This window comes from Ranitomeya variabilis, chromosome 2 (assembly GCF_051348905.1).
Source record: "Ranitomeya variabilis isolate aRanVar5 chromosome 2, aRanVar5.hap1, whole genome shotgun sequence".
Lineage (NCBI taxonomy): Eukaryota > Metazoa > Chordata > Amphibia > Anura > Dendrobatidae > Ranitomeya > Ranitomeya variabilis.
This window is the reverse complement of record NC_135233.1, coordinates 39814568-39825086: the sequence shown is the minus strand read 5'-3', so window position 1 is coordinate 39825086 and position 10519 is coordinate 39814568. Positions and strand designations below refer to the sequence as shown.

General features: G+C 46.2%; 1 protein-coding gene across 1 annotated transcript in view; it reads left to right on the top strand.

The window, feature by feature from the left end:
* The first annotated feature begins 902 nt into the window (after positions 1-902).
* Positions 903-10519, top strand: part of FLVCR1 (FLVCR choline and heme transporter 1) — a 33061-nt gene continuing 23444 nt past the window's right edge. The window contains exons 1-2 of the mRNA XM_077282293.1: positions 903-1786; positions 5348-5489. Coding sequence (XP_077138408.1) covers positions 1163-1786; positions 5348-5489 — 766 coding nt within the window. The 5' untranslated portion in view covers positions 903-1162. The remainder of the gene's footprint in view (positions 1787-5347; positions 5490-10519) is intronic.

Sequence of the window (10519 nt, the reverse complement as noted above, 5' to 3'; positions counted from 1 at the left end):
TTGACAGTTGTTTTGAGGAGCCCATGATGCCACTCGTCAGAGGAGATTCAAACAGGAGAACAACTTGTAAGTGGCCATTTTAAGTAGCTTTTCTCATGATTGCATACACCTAGCTATGAAGTTCAAAGCTCAATGAGGTTACAAAACCTAAAAAAGTGCTTTAGTGAGTCAGTAAAAAGTAGGTAGGAGTATTTAAAACAAGAAAATGATAAGGGTGCCCATACTTATGCACCTATCAAATTTTGTTTGAATGCAGATTGCACATTTTCTGTTAGTACAATAAACCTCATTTCAAGGCAGAAACATTACTGTGTCCAACAGTTATTAGATATATGAAACTGAAATAGCTGTTGCAAAAAAAAACAATTTTTATAAAACATTAAGCTTAAGATCAATAGGGGTGCCCAAACTTTTTCATATGACTGTATGTAGTATGTATGTAGTATGTATGTATGTATGTATGTATGCACAGACCCTCAGCAGGCCCGCACAGATCTCCACGGTCATGCACAGACCCCGCCCACACAGTCTCCGCCTACGCACCGCCCACACTTCATTATAGTGCATCATTGCACTATGGGAACTTCCGATTCCGGTATCCGATATCGCAAAAGTATCGGAACTCGGTATCGGAATTCCGATACAGCGAATATCGGCCGATACCCGATATTTGCAGTATCGGAATGCTCAACACTATTAACGACTTTATATATATATATATATATATATATATATATATATATATATATATATATATATATATATATATACACACATATATATATATATATATATATCAACCAATCACATTTCAGCTATCTTTTCCGTTAGAATGGTTGAAAAATTAAAGCAGTCACTTGATTGGTGGTTGCTTCCAAGAATTGTCCACCCAAATGTCACGTGTCCCTTTCTCCCCCGCCCTTTTATCCGTCCTTTATCAGCTGTCATACTAGTCAGGTAACTGGGCGTGGCCATAACATCTCGAAGTCAGTATGTGATTGGCTGAAGTGTTGACACGTTGTTTCCTGATTGGCGGCTCGGTGCCGGCTCATTCGTGTGGGGATGACTAGCGCTAGCTGTCAGTGTTCCGCTCTCAGTGCACGCCGGCCGGGCCCCGGGAGGCGCACACTTCCCGCTGCTTCTCTGTACAGCCGGCGGCATTATGGTGTCCACAGAGCTGAACCACCACAATGGGCTGCCCCTGGGGAAGGAGGTCGGCGGGGACGGCCTGGCCAGCCCGAGCAGTGACGGGGATGCCGTGGTGACGGTGTGTGTGAGCCCCGGCACGGAGCCGGCGGGGCGGGAGGAGACACAAGCCATGCTCCCCGCGGCGGCGGCGGTGCTGGACACCCGGCTGTACGGGCGGCGCTTCCTGGTGCTGGCCGTGTTCTCGCTCTACTCGCTGGTGAACGCCTTCCAGTGGATCCAGTACAGCATCCTCGCCTCCATCTTCACCGGCTTCTACGGCGTCTCCAACCAGGACATCGACTGGCTGTCCGTGGTCTACATGCTGGCCTACATCCCGCTCATCTTCCCGGCCACCTGGCTGCTGGACACCCGGGGGCTGCGGCTCACCGCGCTGCTGGGCTCCGGACTCAACTGCCTCGGGGCGTGGGTGAAGTGCACGAGCGCCCGGCCCGACCTCTTCCCGGTCACCATGCTGGGCCAGCTGGTGTGCTCGGTGGCGCAGGTCTTCATCCTCGGGCTGCCCTCCCAGGTGGCGTCCGTGTGGTTCGGTCCCAAGGAAGTGTCCACTGCGTGTGCCACCGCCGTGCTGGGCAACCAGGTACTGATCCTGAGGGGGGGGCAGCCGGGTACTGATCCTGAGGGGGGGGCAACCGGGTACTGATACTGAGGGGGCAGCCGGGTACTGATCCTGAGGGGGGGGGGCAACCAGGTACTGATCCTGAGGGGGGGGCAACCGGGTACTGATCCTGAGGGGGGGGCAACCGGGTACTGATACTGGGGGGGGGCAACCGGGTACTGATACTGGGGGGGCAGAGGGCAACCGGGTACTGATACTGAGGGGGCAGCCGGGTACTGATCCTGAGGGGGCAGCCGGGTACTGATCCTGAGGGGGGGGCAACCGGGTACTGATCCTGGGGGGGGGGGGGGGGGCAGCCGGATACTGATACTGAGGGGGGGGCAACCGGGTACTGATACTGAGGGGGGGGGCAACCGGGTACTGATACTGGGGGGGCAGAGGGCAGCCGGGTACTGATACTGAGGGGGCAGAGGGCAGCCGGGTACTGATACTGGGGGGGCAACCGGGTACCGATACTGGGGGGGCAACCGGGTACCGATACTGAGGGGGCAACCGGGCACTGATGCGGCGGGGGCCCCCCCCCCTTCCGAGTCACTCCGTCACTTGTGGCCCCTTCTCCCCCGCCCCCCCAGGGTCACGCCGTCACTTGTGGCCCCCGGGTCGGCTCCAGGGTGAAATACAACTGCAGACCCCCAGCAGGACTGCTAACAGAATAAATAGGGTCCCAGCTTCTGCTCCCCAAACATCTCATCTTCACAAGACCTAGGACTCCAGCTGTTGTGAAATTATACTGCTTAGCATGCTGGGAGTTGTAGTGTAACCACAGTCAGAGAGGCGTAGATCTATACCAATGCTTTAGTGGTCAACTACCTGTTTCACAGTGTGACCCCCCCCCCGTCCTTCCACATGGATATAGAAATGGGTCCTCCATTTATTTTCTCGGCTGCGGGGTCCCTCTGAGCCGGGGACCATTATAGTACGGTCAGGTATTCTCGCTGTGGATCATTGGAGTCCACCAATAGCTTCTGTGTTTTCTTAGTTTTTTTGTTGTTGTTTAGTCATACTCATGATGTTTGTGTTTAACATGTAGTAATGTTTTTGATGCATATTTTTCACATCTTCCACATACGTCCATGAAAAAAAATTTCGTTAGCCCGAGAGCCCACAGTTCACAAAAAAAAAGTGGCTGTAAAAATTATTGAAAAATTTTAGTATTTTTAGGAAAGTTGTTCTTTAAAAGTTTTTGACATCCAATTTCTGGAGTTTGGCTGGATGTCGCCCCTCGTGGCACACAGTGCGCTAATTATGTGTCCCATTATATACACTGGAGACTTCCTTCCTGTAAGAGCCTCTTCAGACAGCGCTCGCTATCTCCGCTTCCAGGACCCTAGATCCTGGCGTCTGTGACTGGGGTACATTTAGATGTTGGGGTGACAGTGCGTGCGTTGAGTGAAGTTACCCTGTGGTTTTGCCATATGCTTCAATATAAGACCTGGAAACATTTCCAGAATTGATTCATTGTATTTACGGTATATGTTACAATAACAAATGTAACAAAAGTAAAAATACTACAAAAGTGCAAGTGTGAAGACGCTGAACCTGACTTTTGCCCTGTCTGATATAAGTTCTGTACCTGCCATTCCCTCAGGACTAGAAGGACCCCCATCCTCCGATCCCAGCTATTGGAACCCCATAAATCCTACATTTATATTGCTTGTGATAAAATCTCCTTAAAGGGGTTGCCCACCTTTTGGGGACAACAATAACTTTTTTTTTTTCTTTAATACTCATGCATGTATTTGGGACTTTAAATGTCAGTTCTGTTATTTGGGTTTTGTTAAAAAATAAATGCATAAAAAAATTGCCTTTTATAAGTTTAGATTCTTGCACATCCAACTTTGATGAGGGCAGTTGTTACAAATCCACTGAGAGGAACTCTGAAAAAGTGAGCGGAAACCCCAGTAGTTGAATCTGAATGAGCTCACTGACTGATTCTCAGTTAACTCATCTTGCATCCAGCAATAGACATGCTATAGAAGGTAAACTATGGAAAGTTTTTAATAGAACCTTATTGCAAAATGTTTTTTAGCTCCAAATTCATGCATTTTAAGTAAAGAAGAAATTAGCGCGCCCCCCCCCCCTCCGAGCTTTTAGTTGGGTAACCCCTTCACGTCTGGCATACACTTATGTAGTGTAACTGTCCCTAGGAATACATTGAGACAGGAAAGTATTCAAGAGACAAAAACTATTTAAAATTGGTTGTGGTTTTTTGTTTGTTTTTTTTTGTCTGCATTTTAATTTCTATAAGGCTACGTTCCCACAATAAGTTTTGGTGACTTTTTTTACGCTGCATATGTTCTCAGAAACTTCAAGTAACAGATTTTACTTATTGGGTGCAGGAAATCTGCAACATCAAGAAATCGCAGAAAGCTCAGCGTCGGAAAGAAGACCGTAGAGAAAAACTCCCTACCCAGAGCCCCCCGCTCTAGATACAGTGACACCCCCCACCTCACATTCTGGGGCACCTATTTTATCATTCTTTCTCTTTTTTTTTTGAGTGCGAGTTTGTTTTGTTTAAAAAAAAAAAATGTTGCCAAATTTACTCAAGACTCATGCAACACTTTTACGCTATGGTTTGCTCATCATGGTTTTCGTTATCCAGGTTTTGGCGACTAATTCATTACTGAGATGTGTCGCCACAGTTTTTGCACAATTGTAGAAACAAAAATCTGTCTTAATTTTTTATTTTTTTCCCTTAGTTGAAGGCTAAGGCTAGGTTCACATTGCGTTAATGAGTTAACGCTAACGGACTGCGTTGCACGGCGAAATTGTCGCAATTAACGCCGTGCAACGGTTCTGTTAGCGCACCCATTGACAGCAATGTGATTTGTCTCTGTAGCGCATCGCTAGCGCATGCCATTTTCGGCACGTGCCAGCGATGTGCCGTTCTTTTGTGACGGACCTGCGTCCGAGGTTCGGTCCTCGCTAGGGCAGATCCCCCGACAAACGCGAACCCTAAAGAAACACTGCGTTAGCGCAATCCGCTATGCGCTTAACGGATTGCCCTAACGCAATGTGAACCTAGCCTAACACTTGAAATTTCTACTTTTTACTCTGAAAATGCAAAAAAAGCAAAAAGGGGGAAAAGAAAATCTTAGTAATTGCACCAAATTGACCATGTGCCATTTTGATGAAAAAATGTAAAATAAACCACCCAGATGGTGACCAGGGGCCGATATATGTGGATCTCTTGCTACTTTCTTTATGAACTATAAAGTGTCATCTGGCTGCATCATCTTAGTGGAAATGCACCTAATGCTGTGAGAACGTCAGAGCCCGTCTCCTCCCTGTATAAATACTTGTGGCTCAGGAGAGGGGCGCGTGACGTCCACAATCTCATTGTCGAATGTTCTGTGGATGGCCGGAGCTGAGCGTCCTCTTAGAGGCACTTAGTGCAGTATCAGCGGGTGCCAATACGATGGTGAAATCTCCGGGGATATTGCTTCATTATACTGCACATTGATGTCATTGTATGGATGGATGATGGCGCTGCAGTTACAGGCTCTTCTCTTTGCTCCACAGTTCGGCGTGGCCATCGGGTTCCTTCTCCCTCCCGTGCTGGTTCCGAGGTCAGAAGACTATCACGTGACGGCACATAACATCAGCATCATGTTCTACGGCACTGCTGCGGTGTCCACGCTCCTGTTCATCCTGACGATCGCCGGTGAGTATGAGCGCGTCCTCCATAGTATAAACTTCAGACCTGACTGCTCCTGAGTCTTCTCCAAGCTCTTGACGTCTTCAGCATCTTGGCCAAGTCCTATAAGCCGCTCAGTGGCTGGACGGTGAACGATCTTTGCCAGTGTCCACTGACAACTGCCATATATGTATGGCAGAAGTTGTATCTAGCGGGCTCATGTGCTGAGGCCGCTCCATACCTGGCGGCTGTTTTACACAGCAGACGCCCATCTGCTAATTGGAGCTGCCTCTGATCATTGCAGTTTAACCCCTTAGATGCTGCAGTGAACAACAACCACAGCACCAAAGTGTCCCCCTATGTGACCCTCATTGGGTTCCCGCAGCAATCCGATTGGCTGTTGTAGCCTGGGTGCATGATTTGGACCTTTGCTACGGAACTTCTAGATTATGTTCGTCCCTGCTGTCTGCCCTTTTTATAGTCCTTGGACTGCTTTTGTTTCCTATTGGAGTCAGTGACCCTCCCCCGCACACCTGCCCCATGTATCTGTTAGATGATCAGATGGTCCCCCCTAAATTGGCCAGATCAGCCCCATCCATTCTGTCTCCACGTAAGCGGCTTCTGTGTAGGGTGGGTGATGGGACGTCTTACCTTCATATCACCGGTGTCCACATTAAGATGTGATGTGAAAACTGGACGAGATCCCAGCGAGGCTTTTGTGGGCTTATGTGGCTCCAGCATCGGACTCCTCTTTTCCTCTAGTAAGCAGTAACGACTATGTGCAGCGCATTAAACACATCCTTAATTCATTCGCTAAAAGGATATGATATGTATTTTATATTTTTGTTTTGTTTTCCCCTGGCTTTAAGAATGCTTTCCTTGATGCCAGCAGGCACCGTTTTTATCCCCCACTATTCTCTGTGCCGCAGCTCCTGGTTTATACATTAATTTATTACATTATGACCTATTATATTGCGTTCATTACTTTGATGCATGTGACCCGACACGACTTATTTAACGAGAGGGTCAATGTAATGGTGGGAAACTATATAATGGTTTACAAGCACATAAACTGCTGTAATGTAGGTGACGGCTGCGCTCCTTTCACCAAATCAGCCGATTCCAGCCAGGGAAGGCTTTATGATTAAGAGAACACGCCGACTCTTATAAAAGTTGGATTCGGAGTCAGTGGCAGAGCCAAAATGGGGAAAGGGTCATAAGATCTTGTTCCTGATCTATAGCTTATACTCATGTTATGGAGCTCTACGCAGAACTGCTGTTTGTCGTTTCCTATTGATGTGATTGTCCATAATGCCAACCTCATAGTAGCCATCTTCACTGGCTCTCCAGCAGCCATTTGTCTATTCACTTCTATGTGAGAGTTATTGTGTGTGTGTGTGTGTGTGTGTTTTTTCTTTTTTTATTATATCCAATCCTTGGAGATTTTAGCTCCCAGACCCTCAGAGCACGGCTATTATCCTTGACTACTGAATGGCCGCATTGACTTTTAAAACATTTGGAGACTGTAATCTGCCTCCTGTTTCATCAGTCTATCCACCATTCTTTACACTACTACTTATTCATGATTTGCCTGCTGTGTATAAACACTGACTCGCTAGAAGTCATTGTTGAGAACACTTCTTTTTCACCAAGGAAATAATTATTAACCAAGACCAACTAAAGATCAACAGGGTAGCCAATGCAGAAATATTAGAACGTAGGTTTTAAAGTTTTTTTTTGTTTTTTTTTTCCCCTCTCCCCTGGATTTGTGTGAATAAATCTCATTCATCAGGCCCTGTATGGGGTAGTGTGTGATAGAAAGGATAAGATTCTGAGGAAAATGATGACAAATGGACAAGAAATGTGATGGGCCTGCCTAGATGTAGTTTATTGGTTATATTTTTCCAGGTCCCTTTCTAAACTGTGTCTGATTGGTATTTAATATGAATAGCCAGGTAGCACATTCTCAGAGTTGATGCAGCACAAGAGACGTCTTGGCAAGTAGAGATGGAGGATTACGAAGGATGTTAGTGTTAGATCACTGGCAGAGCGGAAAGCACAGCTGTGATTGTAGAAAGACATGTAGATGTGGGGCCCGGCAGCTCTCTGGAGAGGTCGGATAGGGTGGTAGATGGATATATAGGACAGCGCAGTAATGTGGAGAGCTTTGGCTGCGAAGTTCACAAGTTTTATATTGTGTTCTATAGCGGATGGGCAACCAGTGTAATGACTGGCACAGGGTGGAGGCAACTGTGTGAACGCTGGACAGAAATGTGATTGTGGCTGCTTAATTCAGTGTAGATTAAACAGGAGAGAGTTTAGTGGACAGAAGACCAATTAGTAAGGTGATGTAATTGGGCGAGAATGAATCGGAGCGTTAGTAAGCATTTTTGCTGGTTCGATGCTAAAAGAACAGATTCTGGAGATGTGGATTTGCAGAGACATGAGTGAGTGATTGGATATTGGAAAAGAAGGAAATGGCTGAGTGTGATGTAATCCCAAGACAGCGTGCATGCTGACCAGCCGACACGAACAAGGGAATATCGGGATTAGGACAGTTGGTAGAGGGAAACTTTTAGTTTGCGATAGAGGGGACACAATGTCGTCATTGTCCTCCCACATTAGGAACCTGTGTGACACGTCAGAAGGCTTGATCAATGGAGGTCTGGGAGCGTCTTGGCAGTGATCCAAGATGAGACCTGCAGGGTAACATTACTGAAGTGTCACGCAGCCGCCGTGAAGCAATTTTCTCAGTTACATGAACTTGTCCTGGAATTCTGCTTGTAACGAACCCAATGTACACACGGCTCTACAGGCCGGGCCCCCTGTAGCTGTTATGTATTGCAGCGTGATGGCCGCGCGGTATCAGAGGTCACGTCACATGGAGAGCTGGTTCATGGCCAAAAGCCACTATTCAGCCAGCTGGGTACATGATGTTATCAGTTTTATGTACCCGATGGTAAATGCTCTCCTATACGAGGAGATCGGCAATGCTGCTGGACCGGGACACACTTGGATAATAAAATTAGAGCACAATAAAAAAGCGCTGCAAAAGAACATTGCAGAAAAAGGAACAAAGTCCCAATAAAAGTCTGAAATTATAGTGTATCCAGGCCTGTGAAGGAGCAGAAAGTTCACAACGAAGTCCCCAATATACAATATAAAACAAGAATAAAATTGGGACCCCTCAACACTAGCAGTTAGAATTGCTTTAAAAAGAAAAAAAGACCTCTCAGACCACCAGCTTTTGTATTAAAGCGTTTTTTCTAATCTGGTAGCATCCTTGAGGATAGATGATAGATTATGACTCTACACTTGGCAGTTGTTCTCAACACCAACAGCTAAGATGTTCCTCTTCAAATGGATGACGTGATTCTTTATAAATCGGAGTAGTCGAAACATTGTGCAGGGTTTCGCCCTTTCAGCTGCTTCAAAGGGTGCCCCCCTGACTAAAGTCGAGAAAGCGAAACCGTGAGTCACTGAGGGTAAAGTTATTTCACCATATTGGATTACATTATAGTGCTGACTATCCCATGCAGTTGTCAGTTTGCTAATTGTGTTTTAGAATAAAAATGTGTTCATGGTTTTACCCCAGGTTTTAGACGTTCCATCCTATGATACATCCCATAATACAGGTTTCCAGGGTCTGAATTAAGTAGCGTGCGCTCACGAAGGGGTGGACATTTCTGTAGGAAGTCTGAAGCCAGCAGCTGTTGCCAATATACCAAATATGTTCCCCATGTTGGAGCCATAGGGTGCTGTCTGGTGGGGTCTCGCACTATAGAGAGCTTTTAGCTGCTTCCTGTGGCATTGCGGGAATACGATGACCCCCCGATGTCACCAGTGGGCAGTCCACTCTGTATAATCTACACACAGGAAAGGCTAAAGCAATTCATGGACTGAGACAAACGCCTGCCCATAGCTCAGCGACAGTGGTAAAATGAGATTAATGGTGGTCATCAAAGTATTTTGTGTAATTTGGGTGGATTTACCCTGTAATGCTTTGTGATTTTTAACCAATGACAGTGCAGCTTTCATTTCTTGATCTGCTCTGGTAAAATGAAATGTGCTCTGTGATTGGTTGCTACGGGTACTATGACACTTTAGGCCCCGATCATCAGTACTGACAGAAAATCTGGCTTTGTTTCCTATAGCAACCAGTCACCGCTTTCATTATACCAGCGCAGTTCAAGAAATCAAAGCTGTCTTGTTATTGGTTGCTATGGGCAACAAAAGAAAATTTAGACAAACGAGGCCTTTTTTTTTTTTTTTTTTCTTCTTTTCCTTTCTTGAAGGAAATCTGGCCTTGTTGCTGTTAGTGACCAATCACAGCATGGCTTTCATTTCTTGAAATGCTCTGGTACAATGAAAGCTGCGCTGTGATTGGTTGCTATCGGAAACCAGGTCAGATTTGTAGTGTTTGGGGCCTAGTGAGTTTAGGTGAAGCCCCTGTACTGGTCGTAGTCATTATATAATTTACCTACCACCATCTTCATTATTCCCTTGGGAACATTGGACTTGTAGAGATAAAAATGTCTGACGTTCTCTTGGACGGTGAATACATGGCGGAGGAAGACAAAGGGTTGAATAATCCAGTGTATATGGATTAATCTGTCATTATCTGGGATTATAGCTCTTTTTACAGCTTCTCAGATCTTAATGGCTATTGATAAGTTATTAGTGGAGGACATCGGTCATATTTCATCCATGCCTTAGAAGAAGGCTTTCATCATGGCAGGCGATGTAGAGTTTCATATCTGGGTGTTGCAGTCCTGGAGCCAAGATAATTTAATCTCCGAATTTTTTTTTTTTCCCCCAGATTGTCTTTGAAAGTGATGATGGTTTATAGGGGTCGTCCACTAAAACTTAAAAACTGGTCTAGGGAGGTGGGGAAAAAAAATGGATACTCTGCTCCTTTTGACACCGCTCCTCCGTATTTAGTACTGCATCCCCCGCTAGTCTGCATGGATCAACATTCAGCGGGAGAGTTACATAAGCGCTGCAGCCAATCAATGGTCACTGATCAGCTGCAGCGCTCACATTACATCTGGCCAGGA